At 46.0% G+C, this 20,957-nt stretch overlaps 1 protein-coding gene across 3 annotated transcripts in view; it reads left to right on the top strand.

Annotated features, from left to right (window-relative positions):
• Positions 1-20,957, top strand: part of ELMO1 (engulfment and cell motility 1) — a 312,564-nt gene that overhangs the window by 100,914 nt on the left and 190,693 nt on the right. For 2 of the 3 annotated variants that reach the window (XM_081931085.1, XM_081931086.1), the window contains exons 6-7: positions 6,974-7,143; positions 14,688-14,723. In XM_081931085.1, the coding sequence (XP_081787211.1) occupies positions 6,974-7,143; positions 14,688-14,723 (206 nt within the window). The remainder of the gene's footprint in view (positions 1-6,973; positions 7,144-14,687; positions 14,724-20,957) is intronic. The other variant, XM_081931087.1, reaches the window with a different exon arrangement.

Below are 20,957 nucleotides of genomic sequence, written 5' to 3' on the forward strand. Positions count from 1 at the left end.
GGGGAGGGCGAGAGCCCCGGAGGTTTTGAGGAAAGAAATGGGGCATTGTATTACAAAGGGGCACTGTATATACCCGAAGGTGAATTGAGGGGGAGAGTACTCAAGCAGTTGCATGATAGCCCCACGGCGGGACATTTTGGGCAACACAAGACCATGTGGTTGGTTACCAGGGAATTTTGGTGGCCTAAGGTGAGGGAAGATGTAAGGGAGTATGTAAGAGGGTGTGACCAATGTCAGCGAGCCAAAGGGGAAAGAAGGGCGCCGGCAGGGTTATTAGAACCTTTACCCACACCAGAACGGCCTTGGGAAGCGATATCAATAGATTTTATGACGGATCTGCCAAGGTCCAAGGGGAAAACAGCCATCATGGTAGTAGTAGACCTGTTAACTAAGATGTGCCACTTTGTAGCATGCTCACATGCAGTCACAGCGGAAGAAACGGCGAAGTTGTTTGTGGAACATATCTTTAGGTTGCACGGGGCTCCCTCGAGGGTGATCTCAGATCGAGGCAAACAATTTACTTCCAGGTTCTGGAGGAAGCTCATGAGCTTGTTACACGTAGAAGTCAATTTTTCAACTGCCCGGCACCCTGAAACCAACGGGCAGGCGGAAAGGGCAAATGGCATTCTTCAACAATATCTTAGGTGTTATGTCAATGACAGAGAGAACGATTGGGTCGAAAAGTTGGCGTTGGCAGAATTTGCCTACAATAATGCGGAGAATGTGTCCACAGGGATGAGTCCCTTTTTGGCTAATTACGGGTGTCACCCCAGGGCATTTCCAGGGGAAGGAGGGGAGAGATGGAGCGTCCCAGCGGCTGAACATTTTGTAGAAGAGATGGAAGCCATCCATCAGCAGCTCCAGCTCAACTTAGAAAGGGCTAAGGCACAATATAAGAAGCAGGCAGACAAGAACAGAAGGGAAGGTGAAACCATAAGGGTGGGGGATCAAGTGTGGTTGTCAACCCAAGGGTTGCCGTTCAAAGGGGGTTGTAAGAAACTGAGGCCCAGAAGATTGGGACCCTTTGAGGTGATTCAGCAGGTCAACCCGGTAGCTTTCAAACTCCGATTACCCAATCACATGAAATTGCACCCAGTGTTCCACAGGTCGTTACTGTCACCATACAGGGGAGGAGGTGAAGGGGAGCACGTCAGGGGACCAGCCTTGGAAGAGAGGGAACGCCGCAACCATGTAGCGGAAATCCTCGATTCCAGGTGGAAGGGAAATCAGGTGGAGTATTTAGTGGCGTGGGAAGGGGAACCGGAGTCAGAAAACACCTGGGTAAGTGCGCAGGAAGTCAATGACGAGGTTTTAACAGAAACGTTCCATCAAAGGTTCCCGAGGAAACCTCAGCCGATAGCAAGGTTTAGGAGGGAGTATTTCGGCACCACCGATGAGGAAGAGGAAATGGAAGGGTTCGCGGAGTCGGAGTTGGAAGAGGGAGTGGACTCTGATGACGAAGAGTACCTAGAGAGTAGGAACAGCAACAAGTGGAAGGAAGTGTTCGCGACGTCGGAAGATGAGGGAGGTTCTTTCAAGGGTTTTACCTCCTCACCGCCAGTAGGAGAGGAGACGGGAGGGGGTGAAGGGGGCCCTGGAGGGGAGGTGGATGTCAGGGAACTGACATCTAAAGCGCCGGAGGCGCAAAGGCTCACTGAGGGTGAGAGAGCAGTAGCAGCGGAAGAGGGAACCAGTAGAGGGCGAGCAAGAACTCCAAGGGAAAGTGAGTCGGAGGGATGGCTCAGAGACGCTTCAAGCGAAACCAGTGGGGAGGTCTCAGGACCTCCTATAGGGACACCCACACCTCGACGGAAACTGTCACGCCGAGAGGCCAGACGACGTGTTTCCGTTAAGGAGCTTTTATGTTGGAAACGTTTCCGAAAGCAGCCACTTTCGGATTCTACTAGTGATTGACGCAGCCATGCTGGAGGGGCTCCGTCACAGGCAGAGGTTTGAAAGCCTGATCAAACTCTGAGGGACTTGCATTTTACGCACAAGCAGCTCATCGTCCCATCACAGTTTAGAAACCTCTGCTACCCGCATGGGCGAGGTAGTGCGGAGATCTTACCAGAGATTCTTTTAACCAGAGATGTCAGGGAATGACTTTCGGCATGTGTAGCATTTGTTCTACCATTGAGCAGTTCTCAGTAGGAATAACCTAGGAATAACGTACCTTCAGATGCCTATGCTCTGGTGACTTCTAGGTTAGATTACTGCAGTTCATTACATGTGGGGCTGTCCCTGAAGACTGTTCAGAAACTGCAGCTAGTGTAAAATTCAGTGGGCAGATTTCTAATTTGGATCAGATGTTCTGAGCATATTGCACCAATTCCTGCACTGCTGCTGCTCAGTTTCCTGGCTCAATTCAAAGTGCTGATTTTGACCTATAAAGCCTTATGCTCCTTGCGACGCAAGTATGTTGAGCACCACCTCTCCCTTTGTGAACTCAGCTGAATTCTGAGGTTTTCATCAAGCCCATATGCATGAGCTGCATCTGAGGAAGGCGAGGAGAGCAGCTACATGAGAAAGGACCTTTTTAGTGGTGGCTTCCAGTCTGTGGAACCTGTTAGTGGAGACTTCCCACTTGTCCTCCCTACTGTATTCTGGGGTGAGCATTTTAGGAACATTTTAAAATTGCGTTTCCTTTTTAATTCGGCTTTTGATTGATTTTATCTGTGTGCATTTTCATTTACGACATCACTTACTGTTTAAAACAACTTGACAAATGCAACACAGAATAATAATTTATGTGAGCAATGTTCCAGTAGGGCATTCATGGTTTCAAACTGGAATGGGGTCCCCCGGCTCACTCTGCCTCCCAACACTGTGTCGCTGCTCTTACTCCGGCCTTCATACTGTTGTCTTGAAGGGAACCCTTATGCATGAATAAACTGCACGTGCTCAGGGGTCTCACCTAACTGGGACACCCAGTTGTTTGGTGCTCCTAAACAGGAGCATCGGCTTGTGGGTAACTGTTCTTTTGCAGACAGCTGTGTACAACAGCAGGCTGAGTTTGCACTATGATGTGGAATCAGGGTGGGTGGCCTGAGAAGCAGTGCCCTGCTCCATCTTGAAACTGGGTGCCCTGTGTGAGAGTAATGCACAAGCAGAGCCGTATCCTGTACGTAATTGACTTCTCCGTCTAAATATTTCTATGCTAAGATTCATGCTGCTTTGGCCCTGAAAGCTCGCTCACTGTCCTGTTTAAGCTAACAAACTTGTCCATCTGCCTTGCAGCAGAAAGGGCAGCAAAATACAGCCAAATCAGAGACACATTTAAGGCATCATAGAGGCCATTTGAAGGGACGTGGGTGGCGCTGTGGGTTAAACCACAGAACCTAGGGCTTGCTGATCAGTAGGTCGGCGGTTCGAATCCCCGTGACAGGGTGAGCTCCCGTTGCTCGGTCCCTGCTCCTGCCCACCTAGCAGTTCGAAAGCATGTCAAAGTGCAAGTAGATAAATAGGTACCGCTCCGGCAGGAAGGTAAACGGTGTTTCTGTGCACTCCTCTGATTCGCCAGAAGCAGCTTAGTCATGCTGGCCACATGACCCGGAAGCTGTACGCCGGCTCCCTCGGCCTATAGAGTGAGATGAGCGCCGCAACCCCAGAGTCGGCCACGACTGGACCTTTACCTTTAGAGGCCTTTTGAGAAGGGATGTTTTACCCATTTCCTCCTCCCTGTCTGACCAGGATAGTATAATTCATTCCAAACATCAGCCCCCCTTTGCACCTATCTCACAACAAAGAAGTGTTTCCATAAGATGAATATTTTCTTGTAGCTTTTTTTTTTTTTTAGTAGGGCTGACTTCTTGGTAACCAGAATTATCATGGCCTAATGAGCTGTACTCCCTGCTGTCCTGGCATTTATCGACCAGAAATTGCAGAGAGTTCTTTGGAAGCCGCTCATAGCACATGTCCTGTAGGTGTCATTGCTAATGACACAATGAGAGAGAGGGAGGGAGAATTGGAGCAGAGGCACTGTATTCCATATGAGTGCATATAAAGCACTATGGCAACAGGAGCCAAGACCAGTGAAGGCGCCACACTGAGTGAAGCCTTTCCCCCCATCCATCAGTCGTGATAGCAGGCAGTGTCACCTCGGCTAGTTGCCATGTGAGACAACCAACAGTATTTTTGTGAAAAGAAACTATTTGTTTAATCTGTGATCACGATAAATCTGCTCTGACTTTAGTGAAGCTTGCTACACGAAACTTAGGGATGAATGAGATCACACTGCCTGCAGATGTCGGTGGAGTGTTTGAAATTTCAAAACTGTGTTTGTTTTCTACATGTATATCCCATGCTTCTATAAAAGTACTCAAGGTGGCGTACAGTAAATAAATTAAAACTCAGTAATAAAAGCCCAGTGCAAATGCAACCATCTTAAAATACTACGATTAAAAAAGAGAAGCAGTTCCAGCATAAAACAGTTTAAAGACCATAGTCTACAAAAAGTGGCTGAAATAATGCACTCTCCGCCAACCATATGAAGCCCAGCAGTGAAGGAGGAAGGTGGACTTTCCTTTGAAGGTGTTCTAGATCAGAGGTTGCCACAAATGAAAAGCCCTGTTTCTGGTAGCTACATGCCATATTTCTGGTGGTGTGCGGAGCCGAATCAGGACTGTGCATGATGATTAGTGAAACTTCTCCAGGAAGACTTATATAGAGGAAGGTGATTCTTAAGGTATTTTGGCCCCAGGTATCTTTATGGCTTTAAAGATCAAAAGCAGCACCTTGAATTTGTACCAGAAATGATTTGGCAAGTAGTGCAGCTGGTACAAGATCTTTCAAATTTGATCCAGTCAGTGGAACTCTGGCCAGAAGTCTTGCAGCTGCAATAGAAAGAGCTTCCAAACTCTTCTCAAGGGCAGCCCAGGCGCATGGAGCTCATTAGAGTATTCTAATCTGTAGGTGGCTGAAGCATGAAATAACTGATGAAAAGTCTGCTATCTTCCTTCCAAATAGTTCACAGTTGGCATATAAGACAGTGGTGGTAGGAACTTCAGCATCCTGAAGCATTTCCAAATCAAGGAATACTCTGGGAATCATAGTAGCATGATACGAAAGCTTTAAGTTGGAAGCATAATTACTATTCATTTGGTGCTTTTTACTCAGTGCTCAAAGTGCTTTGCCCACATTGTCTCAGCATCCCTTACAACTGCATTGTAAGGTAGGTGATGGCTGGATCTGAGATCCAGTGCAGGCTCCTTCTGGCGGGTGGGAGGGAGAGCCAATTATTACAGATAGCTTCCTTCCCCTGCACTCCCCTTGACAGTCCCAGGGGGCACAAAGGTTTGCGGGGGGGGGGGATTGGCAAAAGGTACTTTCCCCATGAGCAGAACTCTGTTCAGTGAACATCCCCGCAGTGGAAGCTTAGTTAGAATCCAAGCCATTCATTCCACAGTATTAGCTTTAAGGTAGTTAATGAGGCAAAAGAAGCATTTTCATCAAGGAGTGACCATGCAGGAAAACAGGGCTGTTGTTTTTAATGCGTAGTGGCATTTAAATTAATGTTAATAATAACTGCTGTAAAAAAAAAAAAGGCTTCTGTGCCCACATAGAATTTTTTTTTTCCCAAAAGCATTACTTTCTTCTTGGAGAAATAGGAAACAGATTGTTACCTTCCCTCTCTCATTCTCCACTGTGTGGACTTAGGCAGCTCACTAGTTTATAACAAAAAGGCTTAAAAAGAGATGCCACTGTGAAGTTGCTGAGCTGGAATTCATTTACAGATCTGGCACTATCTGACTTCTGTTCAGTACAGGTTGGGAGGAAGAGCTCAGCTAGAAAATAATTTTCCATTGTTAAGTGTTCGTGCACATTGCTATTTTTGCTTTGCCAGTTCATAGCGATCACACCCACTCCGATTGAATTGTACATCCTTTTCCGTGGACCTTGTTTACGTTGAACTCAGCACAGTAATGTGCCACACCTCTCCCTTGCATTGATGGCCTTTCTGGTCTCAGTTTGTCATAACATCCCCAACTCTCCTGCCTGTACCTTTGTGTACTTCTCTCTATATAATAAAATGTAAGAATGTCACCACATGGTCCTCATTGGAGGATATGTGGTGCCTCATCCTTTATTTGCATGAAGACAGGACAGATTGGAAAGGAAGAGTGAATGAGGCTGCAGACAAGGGAGTTAGAAGGGAGTGAAACCAAGAGGGGAAAATTTAAAACAAGGGCAGAAGTTTGAGTGAAGCAGGGATGGACAGATACTTAGAGGGGAAAAGTGGTCGTTTTAAACAACAGCAGAGATTTGAATAAAGCAAGAATCTGGATACCCTGCGGGGGAAAGTGATGATTTTAAATAATGGTAATGACTTTAGTAGAGTAAGTAGGGAGTGACACTGAGTGGGGGAGAGTAGCAATTTTTAATAAGGTTTGAATACAGGGAGAAGGGAGTTTGGAAAGGCTACGTTGTGTTAGCTTTCTGGTGTTAGCTTTTGTGTGTACCCATCTCCCTTATTTCTCCTTTGTTAAAACTATTTTTTAAAAGAAAAGCCATCAGCGTTTCTTCACCCCTACATTACTCTGCTGTTGATTAAAATAGCCCCTTCTTTTTCCTTTCATCGTTCCTCCCTTCTCGCTGTACTCAAACCTCTCCTTTTTCCATTCCTTAGGAGCCCCCAAATTTCCCATAGCACCTTCACACAATGTATTTCACTCTTGGTACTACGCCGTCTTCAGATTCAGTGTAGCAATTGAGAACATAAATTTTCATCAGCCGACCGCCAAATAGGAAACAGGATGAAGCCTGGAAATGGGAGTGATCTGTGTGCAAGAGAGAGTTGAAAAAAGTAAGGAGGGTGGAAAGGAAAAGGGAGTGGAGGTGAAAATGTGATAGTATTTAAACTTAACTAGTATTTTTTCTTCAGGTGTCTTCATATATTAGTAACACTTGAAATTAAGGTCTGTCTTCCCCCCTCTCTCCCCTCCCTCCATTTATTCAATGTTCTGTCTTTGGTGAGGCCCAAACCGCCCTTCAGCTCCACGAGAGGATCCAGTCTTCTAGCATGGATGCCAAGTTGGAAGCACTGAAAGACCTAGCTAGTTATTCGCGCGATATAACGTTTGCCCAAGAATTTATCAATCTAGACGGCATTTCGCTCCTGACACAGATGGTGGAAAGTGGCACTGAGTGAGTATTTTAACACATGCACATTTTCTTATTTGTTGCTTGGATAAGCTAGTAAAATTGTGTTTGTTGTTCATTTAAAAGTATGTCATGTTAGAAGCCACCATTTCTGCTTTTGTTCCTTGGAAAGGAATGAGTATTTCATGAGAGGCGAGTTAAAGAGAAGTAGTTCTCTGATGGAGGAATATTTGTTATCTGCCACTAGAAGTCCTGAGAGCTATTCATCGCCTGATGCCCGTTCTTAAATAGTTACCACATGATGTTTTAAAAGTATAGACAGTTTGGGGAATGTTAGAAACCCCTTGGAAATCCGGCAAGCTTTATAGTAAAAATGTATGGTTGGGTGGCAGGGGAGGGGAAATATGCAGGCACAATTCTGTGTTTCTACAAACTTCCACTAGCTAAACCATGCTTCTTGCCTGAATTACAGTTGGAGCCAGAATGCAGCCTTGCACCCAAAAGTTTTGCTTTTACAAGATGTAAGACTAGGGATGATGTGCCTTCTGGTAAGCTCCAGCCCTGTGTGCCTGCTTGCATGATTTACGCATCATAATGTGGATCCTGACTGAACAAGGCAAACACAGTGTTGTGAGCTAGGCAGCGGTTCAGTGAGGAACCTCTACTTAAAGCAGATAATTCCACTTTCTTTGGATCAGTTCAGTATCTCAGCAGAATTACCTGCCCCTGGAAGAGTCTGATTGGAAGCAAGGAAGGTCAGAGCACCATATCACTTAGAAATGAAATGTATAGACTCCTTTGTGTACATATTGTTAAACCTCAGTCTTTTTGATGAGCCAGATTTTTATTTTTTTTTTGTGGCAGGGATGAAAGAATGAGAATGTTGTGAGAATGAAAGACCATATTTAATATTGCATCAAATTCAAAAGTTGTGGCTATATAAATAGCATAGCATTCCAGAGTGTCTTAACAAAATCGGAATGTGTGGTTCATCATTGTTGAAAATACAGGTTTAAAAATGCATTTTTGACATTGATTTCAACTGAGTACTGTCAGCTTCAGTCGCTTGTTGTAAGAGGAAGGAAGGAAGGAGAGTTTCTTTTCCAGAGTCATTATATGCACCTGCTATCTCCTTTATGCTCCATCAAATTTGATGTGAAAGTCTCACTGTGGTTTCCATGTGCCCAGTGCAAATGGCAAGACCCATGCCAAGAGCAGTCATTCATGGGGATGTGTGTTTGTGTGTGTTTGCGCACGCACATGTCTTAACATACACAAAGAATGTGTTGCTGAGCAGCCGTTAAGGGTTGATTTAGTTGCTGTAATAAATGTGCATGTGAGACCCATCCCACTTGTGTTGGAATCCCATGGAGACTCCATCCTAGGAGGGCCAGCACAGATCTGGAGATATTCACAGGGACTAGCTAATTTGCAGCTTCCTGCCTTTAGGGATGGGAAACGGTGGTCCCCCAGATGTTGTTGGACCCCAGCATTCATCAGTCCCAGCCAGTATGGCCAGTGGTCCGGGGCGATGGGAGTTGTGGTCCAACGTGGTGGTGGGGCTACAGGTTCTCAGCAGCCCTTCCATAAGTGTGGCGTTACAGACCTACCTTCTTCCTGCTGATAGGAGAATTCCCCTCCCCACTTATGTAGGTCACAATAGCCTTGGTAGCGGACAAAGAAGAAGTGCGCTGCTCCTGTAATTTGGAGATGCATGTGCCTCTTCTTCATATGTTTGAAGGAAATTGTTCATGAACTTGAATGAGATGACTTCCACCAAGAGCTTTGCAGATAAAGAATTCCTTTCCCTCCAGCTTGTTTTAATTCTGCTAAGGACATTGCTGCAGTGGTTGTAAGGCTAACTAACAGGAGTCTTTCACTGTGTGTGTGTACTGTATATGGAGCCATCATTATTGTGTTTTATGTGGTACCCTTTCCTTTCATGCAGGCCCCGGTTTCTGCACCCCCCTCTCCCTGTCTGCCACTGCCCGACCCCCTGCGGCCCTCTTCCAATTCAAAACTTGCCAGGATATTCCAAGTTTGGGGAAATGGCAATCTTGCAGCCACTGCATATTGTCACGGTGTTCTCTGTTTCTGCAGATTGAGCTAGGAGTTTCCCTGGGGGCAGATTTAGGGTTCTTCCTTACAAAACAGGTCCAGCCGAGCCCTGAGCCACAGACAATCATTCTCTGTTCCCCCTAAGACATCCTAACTGAACTTGAAAACAAGGGGCCTTCTTGATCTATAACCAGAGGCTTTGCCAAATAAGCCACAAAGGAGCTGGTCTCGTCAGAGCTGGCAAAATTTGTCTCAGCTGGAAGTGGCTCCTGGCAGATAGGAAGGGTGCACATTCAGCAAGTATTAAGCCTTTGTGGCTTGAGGAATTCCAAAAGGAGCTGCTGTCCTTTTGGTAGAGAGCCAGCAATGTAATCCAGAGTCCCTTCGAGGACAAACAGTGAGCATATTGTGGTAGGCAAATGTCTAAGCAAGTATCCTTTCACTATTATTCTATAACATTATATTGCCATTCTGTTTCAGATTTTCTTCTTCTGTTAAAATTAATATGAACAAAAGTCTGTGGCTCATTTGTACTCTTGAGTTACAGAGTCTTTTAAAGGGCATTCCATTTTCTCACAGACCACTCTGAATTATTGGGATCTTTCTGGCCCACTAATTTTAGAACATCATTGTTCAGCGCATTATTGTTCATATAACCCCCAAAAGGCAAATATTGTGACTTCAGCCTTCAGAAATAACATCAAGCAGAATCAAGTCATGCCCAGTCTGGTTAACCTCACAGCAACTTTGCTGACAAGCAAGATCATTTGAATTCCCTTTGTTTCCCTATAAGTTATGTTTAGGAAGTTCCACAGAGAACCATCAAATTAGAGCAGTGATTCATTCCCCTTCCGATTTGATGTAACAGGAGAAATGTATTAAAATCACAGATTTGGATACCTGTATTTTAGCTAGAGCGAAAATTTGAAGAGCAACCAAGGGTTAAATTGGTTTCATTGCACAATCCTGTAATTTCTGCCACATATAAGTAAGGTTGAAAGTATTATACTGTATATTTTTTTGTAGATGATGTATTTTTTTTTGTAGATGATGAAAAGGGCCACCTCCCTTCAAGTAAAACAAACAAACTCCTGTTCACATATGTGATGCTTTTGACTCAGCGCTTTATGTTGTGTTTGAAATTTACCCCTCAGGTGCTCTGATTCAGGATATAGCTGGCTGAAAACTTGTCCTTCACAACCAGTATTTTGCACAATTCCCATTAGTTGCCATAGGGCCTGTCCTGAAGGAGTTAGTAGAGGATTGTGTCCCTAGATTCCATCTTGAGGGGATGGGCATTTAAAAACTCCCTACTATATTCATATATGGCTTGAATTAAGCAAAACAGTTGTACACTCAAGGTTATTGCTTATACAAATTGTGTGTTCTGTACAGCCTGCTTATTTCAGTGGTTGGTATGACGAACCTTCATAATTAGTGCTCACGTTCTGTAAATAAGCTCACGAAAGTTCCCTGCCTGAAGAAGGTTTTACTAGTGTTTCCTGTTCCTGTGGTTACCAGGCTAGTGCTTAAATACAAGGCTGTCTTATCAAAATTGTACCATGCAAGCATTCACCTTATTCACACACTTGTACACTGTCACATTTTGTTACAGTGATTTGTAGTGGTTACACATTGCCGTGGGATTTGGTGCAAATATTGTGATGCACAAGAAGTCAGGTGGCCATGGAAAGCAATTCTTTGCTGCCAAAGGCAGAGTTGTTAAGAGTGGCAGGAGCTGGCCAGTGCTGGATTTACGTATAAGCTAAACAAGCTACCGTATTTTTCGCACCATAGGACGCACTTTTTCCCTCCTAAAAAGCAAGGGAAAATGTGTGTGCGTCCTATGGAGCCAATGCAGGCTTTCCCTGAAGCCTGGAGAGCGAGAGGGGTCGGTGCGCACCGACCCCTCTCGCTCTCCAGGCTTCAGGAAGCTATCCGCTAGGAGTGGGAGACCCAGCTCTCCCACCGCTAGCGGAGCGCTGCATTAATCCCGAAGCTTGGGGCGTGCGGAGCTCAGCGCGCCCCAAGCTTCTGGGTGCCGGCAAGGTCTCCGCTAGCCCTGGGAGAGCCCCGCGACGTCGCCCGGCTCTCCCAGGGCTAGCGGACCACTGCGCTAATCCAGAAGCTTGGGGCGTGCGGAGCTCAGCGCGCCCCAAGCTTCTGGGTGCCGGCAAGGTCTCCGCTAGCCCTGGGAGAGCCCCGCGACGTCGCCCGGCTCTCCCAGGGCTAGCGGACCACTGCGCTAATCCAGAAGCTTGGGGCGTGCGGAGCTCAGCGCGCCCCAAGCTTCTGGGTGCCGGCAAGGTCTCCGCTAGCTCTGGGAGAGCCCCGCGACGTCGCACGGCTCTCCCAGGGCTAGCGGACCACTGCGCTAATCCCGAAGCTTGGGGCGTGCGGAGCTCAGCGCGCCCCAAGCTTCTGGGTGCCGGCAAGGTCTCCGCTAGCCCTGGGAGAGCCCCGCGACGGCTAGCGGAGACCTTGCTGGCGCCCAGAAGCTTGGGGCGCGCTGAGCTCCGCACGCCCCAAGCTTCGGGATTAGCGCTCCGCTAGCCGTGTCTAGGCTGCGGATAGCAGCCTGCTTCCCGGAGCGTCGGGCGCCCTGAAAGCAGAGCTCCCGGCGCTTCGGGAACACACCCGCAGCGTGGGGACCCTTGCAGGAGCTCCCCGCAAGGCTCCCCACGCTGCGGATAGCAGCCTGCCGCCCGGCGGGTGGGGCGCCCTGAAGCAGAGCGCCCCTCGCGCCAGGCATACATCAGCAGCTTGGGGAGCCCTGCAGCAGTTCCCCGCAAGGCTCCCCAAGCTGCGGATAGCAGCCTGCTTCCCGGAGCGTCGGGCGCCCTGAAAGCAGAGCGCCCGGCACTTCAGGAACACATCCGCTGCATGGAGAGCCTTGCAGGAGTTCCCCGCAAGGCTCCCCACGCTGCGGATAGCAGCCTGCTGCCCGGAGCGAGGGGCGCCCTGAAGCAGAGCGCCCCTCGCGCCGGGCAGACATCTGCAGCGTGCAGAGCACTGCAGCAGTTCCTCACAGGGCTCCCCGCGCTGCGGATAGCAGCCTGCTTCCCGGAGCGTCGGGCGCCCTGAAAGCAGAGCGCCTGGCGCTTCGGGAACACATCCGCTGCGTGGAGAGCCTTGCAGGAGTTCCCCGCAAGGCTCCCCAAGCTGCGGATAGCAGCCTGCCGCCCGGCGGGTGGGGCGCCCTGAAGCAGAGCGCCCCCCCGCGCTAGGCAGACATCAGCCAGCCCCACAAGCTCGGGGGACAGCAGGGAGGCGCAGCGCCACTATCCCGCTGTTCCTCGACCTGGTTCGGTTTCCCTGACCTGCTTTTGGGGGGGAAATAAAGGGGAATTTTTTTTCCTTTATTTCCCCCCAAAAAAACTAGGCGCGTCCTATGGTCCGGTGCGTCCAATCGTGCGAAAAATACGGTATATCTTAGGGCCATAGCTGTCAACCTTCCATTTTTTTGTGGGAAATTCCCTTATTCCAGTGCCGTTTCCCGCTGCTATCCCGGATTGTTAGATATCCCATAGACTGTCCCCGGGACAGGTGAGGCTGCTGATCCCTTATTTTCAAATCTGAAAGTTGACAGCTATGCTTAGGGCCCCACTCTCTTGCGCCCCCCCCCAAAAGAAAAGAAAACGATGTACATTTCCAAAATATAAGATAAAATACAAATAAAATAAAACCTATATACAGCAACAGTGTTTTGTGTTGTGTAGGCTCCCATGGTGTAAGTAATGGGCCTCACCTGCTAGCCTGCTTCCTAAAATATCACTGGTTTGCTCATTTCTATATATAGGGTACCTACATTCTGCATGGACTGGTTGCAAATTCCCATATAGCATATATTCAACACAAAAACCAGCGGCAATTTGTTGTTGACAAAGGACAGCTGGACATACCAAGGGCCCCATTACCTTCAGCAGTTTAGGGCCTCATCAAACCTAAATCCGGCCCTGAGCTGGACCCATAGTGTGCTAACTGGAGGGTGGTGAATTGTAGAGTTTTAAATGCTCATAGAGCATTTAAATGTTTGTGAGGGACTTGAGAACTGTATCTACACAGATATAAAAAACGCTATAAAGAAAAGCTATAGGGGATAAAGAACTCCCAAGGCAATCTGCCATTGACTGTGGATTCTGCTCTACAGCACCATCTGGTGTCACATTTTATAACACATTTTAAATGTTATAAATTGACCTGTGTAGCTGAGTCCATCATATGAGGTTTATGATTCTGATTTTTTTGGGGGGGGGGGAGTGACCAGTTGTAGGATTATACCCCACCTTTTCCGTAAGGCTTTGAGCTGCTCACACAAACATTTATCCTTTTATATCCTAAAAAGAGAGAAGGGGGAAAAATAGAACTTTCTACAGTTAAAAACAAAGTTTTTATTTATCTGAAGAGTATACACTTTACTAGCACACAAGAATAAAGAAGTAAAGGAAAACAGAACAGTTTAAATTAAACAAATTCACACACAAAAGTATAAATTTGGGTCATTTCATTCACATTATTGTGAAAAAATTACAGTTATTGGTGTGGGGAGAACATTTTTTAAAAAAAGATTTATTTGTAAATATCATGATACAGTCCTCAAGGTCTTATGATAATTCTCCCTTAAAAGTTACTAAGAATTACAAATAGTAACTTATTTCATAGTAGATGAAAACCAGTCTTTTTTCGTTGCCATCTAGTAGTATACCACAGTTTTTGAATTCATTTTTCAGCAATAGCTAAATATTTCCATGCTCTTGTGATTGATATACTGCGTAATTGTTGCTAGCTGCCAGGATGGTTATCATAAGAATTGCCCCAAATAGCCTTCATTTTGGCCATCCTGTGCCCCCAGTAGCATTGGCATCAGTTCTTGTTTTGTTAATTAATTAATTTCTAGGGACTCTGCCCAAACAACCGAATTGTTTCTCCAAATAACCAAATTGTCCCTTGGAAGCTGCTGACAGACTCCTTGGCGGTTGTGATGGAGTTGACTGCTACTTGAGCCAGCAAACTCCCAGGTCTGGTACCTGGCTGGAGGGTGGAGCTCAGAGGTCCATGATCCCAGCAACTATTTAGTTTCTTACGGCTGGTGTCTGGGCCCAGATGATCCTTCTGCTTGCTTCTGCGACAAGTTTGAGAGTCAGCTAAAAAGGATTGTACGTCCCAGAAACTTCTGGCCTTTGTCTACTAGGCGATGCCATACTATTGTCCCCCATGGTGGTGAGGTTCTGATATGCAGGCAACGTTCTTAAGCATTCCTTAGAATAATACGCAATCTCTCTCCCTCCTCCGCCCCCTTTTCTGTGAGATTTTGTTGTTGAATTAAAAGGTATATTGTGTTGCTTTACATTATTTTCTTCCGAAGAGCATTAAAGCGTGTTATTACCATTTCAAGTCTGCTTCAGTTGAATTACTTCCAACTATAGTTCCTCTGGTGGTGTTCAAATGGCCTTGTAAAACTCAAATGCGGATTAGCAGGGAAATGTCTTAACAATGTTTCTCCTTATCTGAAAGTTTTCAAATTTTTGCAGACGATATCAGAAATTGCAGAAGATAATGAAGCCCTGGTAAGAATCTGATTGGCTCATGACCCTGCAAACTTCCTCCTCTTTGCATGATTAAATTCCAGGCCTCCCTGCTGATTTTATTTATTTGAATACCTGTGCATATTTTGATCAAGCAAATCTGCTTCTCTTTCCTGCTCTTTAATGCCACATGCCACAGATTTATTACGGAGCTTTCAGTTATTTATTTATTTTTATTTATTTTTGCAATGCTTGTGGAATGTATGCTTTGTTTTCCTATACCTCCTGTAGCTATTTGCTGGTGCTGTCTCCTTTTAGCTTTTCTTTTTTTTTTGCTTTGAGCTACCATCCCTCTTACATGAATATCCTATGTTCCCACCTGGTGCATCCGGGAAGCTGATGGGTTAGTAATAAACTTGAGAGTCACAGTCATTTTAATTTCAAGCACCAGGTAAAATGGTTTTCGAACAATGGAGAAATTGCAGTGTCATATATACGGGGACGCATATATGTGTCATATATATAGTGTCATATATACGGGGACGCAGGTGGCGCTGTGGGTTAAAGCCTCAGCGCCTAGGACTTGCCGATCGAAAGGTCAGCGGTTCGAATCCCTGCGGCGGGGTGCGCTCCCGCTGCTCGGTCCCAGCGCCTGCCAACCTAGCAGTTCGAAAGCACCTCTGGGTGCAAGTAGATAAATAGGGACCGCTTACCAGCGGGAAGGTAAACGGCGTTTCCGTGTGCGGCTCTGGCTCGCCAGAGCAGCGATGTCACACTGGCCATGTGACCCGGAAGTGTCTCCGGACAGCGCTGGCCCCTGGCCTCTTAAGTGAGATGGGCGCACAACCCCAGAGTCTGGCAAGGCTGGCCCGTATGGGCAGGGGTACCTTTACCTTTTTACCTTTATATATTCTGAATAAGCATGTTTTTGATTAGTGGTATGCTGACTCAAATTAATCTTAAACCTACTGATAGTATAGGAGTTCAGTTCAAGTTAAAGGAAAGAAGGTTTCACTTCCGACCAGCTAACTTATTTCTGAATGCTGAGGTAGTAATGATAATAGCTTAGTTTCTGGGGAAAATAAGGACTAGATAAAAGCATTTGAATTTCAGGGGACATAATTTGTCCTAGTCCCTGCTGATGCATAATTCTTATTCATGCTGGTTCTTGACATTTCTCAGTTTTGTGAGCATGAAAGCTACTGAGTTCCTGGTGGCTGCAGTTGAGTTTTCTGTGTCTTATTCTCTTTTCAAGACTGGTCTACAGTATGCCTGAAGAAGTTTTGGCACAACATTTCTTGTTTCTAAGTTTGTACATGCAGTGTCAATGCATCACCAATGACTAGACTGGGTTTCCTAAATTTAGAGTAATTCTATGAAAGTGCTATATCTCTGAATAAAAGGAAAGACTTCTGTGTTCTGCTAAAGTGGGACTTTCATACTGAGTAAGTGTATATTCTGGGGATTCTTGCATGTTAACTACTTTCATATGAGCAGATTTCTGCAAATGCCTCTCCTAAGTGGAAGAAATTGGTATCTGCTTGAAGTTACACTAGAATAACTCCCAGATGTGATTCTAGAACTTGCTATCTGCCCCACTAAATTCAGCGTGGAGCTTTGTTCGCTGCTGCTGCTGCTGCCATTAGACACACTAGCTGAAATGTGTAAGATCAAGATGTAATGCTGTTACGAACAAAGCTAGAAATTGTTCTTTAAAAATACAGTCTTGTCATGCGCTAATGGGCTTTTGTAGCAAGGTTAGCCTGGAGGTAATCTTGGGCTGAGCGGTGGGTTCAGAAGGCACTCAGGCCGCCATTGTCTAAGCTACGCTTGCTCCTTCATCTGATTAACTGCTCTGATGAGAAGGTAAAGGGACACAGGAAAGGATCGGAAACAAATTAAATATCCAGGAAAAGTGGAGACTGGAAGTCAAATAGGTAGCAGTCCAAGAGAAGGAAGAGGCCTATGTCAGGAGGGCTGGAAGAGTGAATGGTCAAGAGGAGAAATCCTGTGGAAAGGATGTGCTTGGAGACAGAATGTCCAGAGAGAATGGGTGTTTGTGACCATGTTGTGCAGTGCAAAGGATAGTCACATGTTGCTTTGAAATAGTTTGCACTCCAAAGCATTGAGTTCATAAGCTCCCCGTTCCTTTTCCCATGTGACTGGGAAGAAAGACTATGCTGGCGCTTATTTCATTTCCTATAATTCTTGCTTGGCCTTGCATATGAACCAAAGAATATAGTTTAAAACTAACTGGTCAGTCTCAAAACAAGTCAGCTTCAAGCCCATGGGCTCTGGTGCTGTTTAGTGAATCAGAATTTGTTTTAAAGCACGATTCCTGGTTCGTACATAACAGCAAGTCAGGAATCATGGGAGATGGACCCATGGAAATGGGTGGAGTCCTCTCAACTGCTCAAGGAAGAGCACTTAACACATATTGAATTAATGGGCCCTAAAGCATCAACGGGGACGCGGGTGGTGCTGTGGTCCAAACTACTGAGCCTAGGACTTGCCGATCAGAAGGTTGGCGGTTCGAATCCTCGCAACGGGGTGAGCTCCCGTTGCTCGGTCCCTGCTCCTGCCCACCTAGCAGTTTGAAAGCACGTCAAAGTGCAAGTAGATAAATAGGTATTGCTCCAGCGGGAAGGTAAACGGTGTTTCTGTGCGCTGCTCTGGTTTTGCCAGAAGTGGCTTAGTCATGCTGGCCACATGACCCGGAAAAACTGTCTTCAGACAAACGCTGGCTCCCTTGGCTAGTAAGGCAAGATGAGCGCCGCAACCCCCAGAGTCGTTTGCGACTGGACCTAACGGTCAGGGGTCCTTTACTTTTACCTTTAAAGCATCAACACTTGCACTGAAATACATCTGACTATTGAAAGATGAACTTCATGTGACAGTGAATCGTAAACTCTGTGTTGATTGCACAGCGCAATCGGAACCAGACTTCCGTTTCTAATTCTTCTACATGTGGACGACATTCTTGGGAAATTCCAAGAAATTACCTCTCACTGAAGCAAAGAACAAGAAGTCACATGAACTGCTGAGTCCCGCAGAGCTGTTTGGTTGGCATTATCACGCGGCAATCTCTGAAACTGATTTGAACAATTTTAGATGAACTTGATAGTAAGATGGACATAGTAATAGAAATTATTTTATCTTTCCATTCTGATCTGGTGAGCTGCCCTTGTGCCACAGCTTTTCAGATAACATTTTTGTGCTCTAGTTTTTCCGTGCTGACATACGATGTAGCAATTGCAACACACACAATACGTCCAGCTAGGAAATTGCAGGTATTCCACCACATGTGACCAATTCAGACCTGTCTGTCTTCCTGAATGCTCACGCTTGGAGAATCGCCTGAAGAAGGCACGTCACACCATTCTGCTGTTGACGCTAAGCAGGTTTGGCTTTGTAAGCTGCCTGGATTTCAGACTGCCTGAGAACTATATATAAGCTGCTCTGAGCCTCTGAGCAGGCAGCTAGATATGTGCAGTGCATGCCTGGGAAACATGCCTGCAGTGGAGGCAATGGGTGTTTGGCATGTATATACATTTCCTGCACAAAATGGGAAATAGTCTAACCTGGCATAAGGCAGCTGGCTAGCCATAAGGCTCTGTGTAGGAAATACTATCCAGGTTGTACTGTGATTTTAGGTGTTTCTGTTGCTTGCTGAGATATTTTAATGATTTTATTGTTGTGTATTCTGTAATTTTTTTTAATTTAAACTGTTGTGCCCTGCCGAAGGGTAGGCTATAAATATTTTTTAATAAATAGGAACAGATAATGTGAAGCAAATGAAAGAGAATCAAGCTCACAAAGCACAAACATATATACACCACTTCCAAGTTGGTGTATGCCAAAAGCACAATAGATTTCAATAAGTCCTTTGCACATTAGATCTCTGAGGAAGACTAATTCATGGTCAAAGCCGTTCTCACCTGTGGCTACCAAAAAATGTTTTGTAAGGTTGAAAGGTGCACATTTAATTGCTTATATTTCTGATAACTTTAACCCAACTTGGCATTTTAAAAAGCCATTTGTGAAGTTGGTCTGTGGTGACCAAGCACCGTTAAACGGGAATAAGCTGAGCCTAGAGACTGCTTCTGCTGTGCCAACAGTAGCTAGTTTTCTCTCTGCTTCCGGCTTGTTCCCCCGCGGCCTTCCCCTGCAGTATTAACCTCACAACTGTTGCCTTAACTTAACATTTCCACTTTGGGCCCTTGTTTGTACAAAGCAGATGCCAAAGGAATGTCACTGACTCGAGGCGGCTCTGGGCCGCAGTGCGCAGGGGAAGTTCCTTCCAGCTGCAGTCCCCAAGCGCACAGATGCGGCTGCAGCAAGGAGCCTCCATGAATCCCTCACTCTGTCGGCAGAAAGAGGAGGAGGAAAGCAGCCTTTCTTTCCTTGCCCCACAAATGTCTCATTGTGCTGAACTGCCATTTGGATTCATATTTAATAATGAGCTAAGTTTGCAGCATTTGCCTGCCTGTTTACAAGGACAGGGTGCGGTTCATAAGATACTGGGTTGTTGTTTTTATTACGTGCCCATTTATTTAAGTTGGATTTGAATATATGCCCCAACTATGCCATATAAATTGGATTGTGGAGTATATATGTATTCACTTAGATGGAAGTCCCACAGCGTAAAATTGAGCTTATTCCCAGGTCAATGTGCACAGGATTGCAGCGTCAGTACTTGAATCTTCTCTTCTGAAGTCTTAACTTTGGCCTGGAATAATTCTGTCTCTTCGACATTTAGAGTGTTTTTTCTGCAATTGCCTTCCTAGGAAGATTTTTCTGGTACTGTGACGACACCTTGTGGGGAAAGCATTTAATTTTATAATGCAACATGTAGAAACTGCGAGTGAAGATAGACCTGATAATGGTTATCTCTCTTTGACACACAACTAATACCAGATTTGGTAATATCAGAGAGGGCAATTTTCAGGTCAGAGAAAGAAACCGTAGGGGAAAGGTTTTCACGCAGACCTCACCAATGCACACTGCCATGATCCAAAACATGCCCTTGTTGGGGGATCTATTCAAAAACGTGTTAGGGGATCTGGTTTCCCGTCCCTCACATCCCATGTAGTTTGGTGCTCTTTTTTAAAGGTTCCACTCATTGTGCCCCTCAGTGGATATAAGCAGCCAGTCCCCCCCCTCCTTTGTGTATGCTTAAAAAATACACCCTGATCCAGTTAAGATGAAGTGCAATGCTAGAACAGCTTTCATTGAGTTGTCATTGCTAATAGCCATTGAACCTGTCCAAACCCTTTTTAAAGCCATTTAAGCCCATGGTTGGACACGGGTGGTGCTGTGAGTTAAACCACAGAGCCTAGGACTTGCCAATCAGAAGGTCGGCGGTTCGAATCCCCGCGATGGAGTGAGCTCCCGTTGCTCGGTCCCAGCGCCTACCCACATAGCAGTTCAAAAGCATGTCAAAGTGCAAGTAGATAAATAGGTACCGCTCCGGCGGGAAGGTAAACGGCGTTTCAGTGCGCTGCTCTGGTTTCACCAGAAGCGGCTTAGTCATGCTGGCCACATGACCCGGAAGCTGTACACCGGCTCCCTCGGCCAGTAAAGCGAGATGAGTGCTGCAACCCCAGAGTCGGCCACGATTGGACCATAATGGTCAGGGGTCCCTTTACCTTTACAAGCCCATGGTCATCACCATATATTGTGGTCAGAAATTTCATTTATTAAGTGTTGTATGAAGCAGTAGTTTCCTCCTCTTTCTCATTCCTTTTTTCCCACCTGGTTCCATTCCTTACGTAGGACTCCTCTGGGTGTGCAGAGATGCTAGGTGACCCAAGCAGCCCTTCATGGTATTTCCTGTGCAAAGCTTCTCTCAGATTTGGCATCTCTCCCCGCATCGCTTCCTTTGCTCATGGCAAACCACAGAATGCTAAGTTCAGATGTGGTCCCGATCCAGGAAGGGAATTGGAGCATACGGGGGGGGGGGGAGAGAGAAGCATGTGCAGCAGGAAATATTACATGACCTAACTCTTTCCAGCGGGACTTCAGAACAAAATTTTGGAAGGTGTCATATTTGCTGCTTCATGAGAGGAAGAGCAAATGCGCTCGTTACTTCATATATATATATATAGATATATATATATATAGATATATATATATATACCTGGTGGTGCTGGTGAGCTGCATGCAATCCTAGCTCCCTCATATATTTTTCTGGTATAATGTGAGTCCATTGCGTGTGCATCATAAATGCAGTATGTTTAGCAGTTCTCAGTATTGCAATATGCCTTCATTTCTTCC

Source organism: Podarcis melisellensis (assembly GCF_964234715.1).
Source record: "Podarcis melisellensis genome assembly, chromosome: 12".
Classification (NCBI taxonomy): Eukaryota; Metazoa; Chordata; class Lepidosauria; order Squamata; family Lacertidae; genus Podarcis; species Podarcis melisellensis.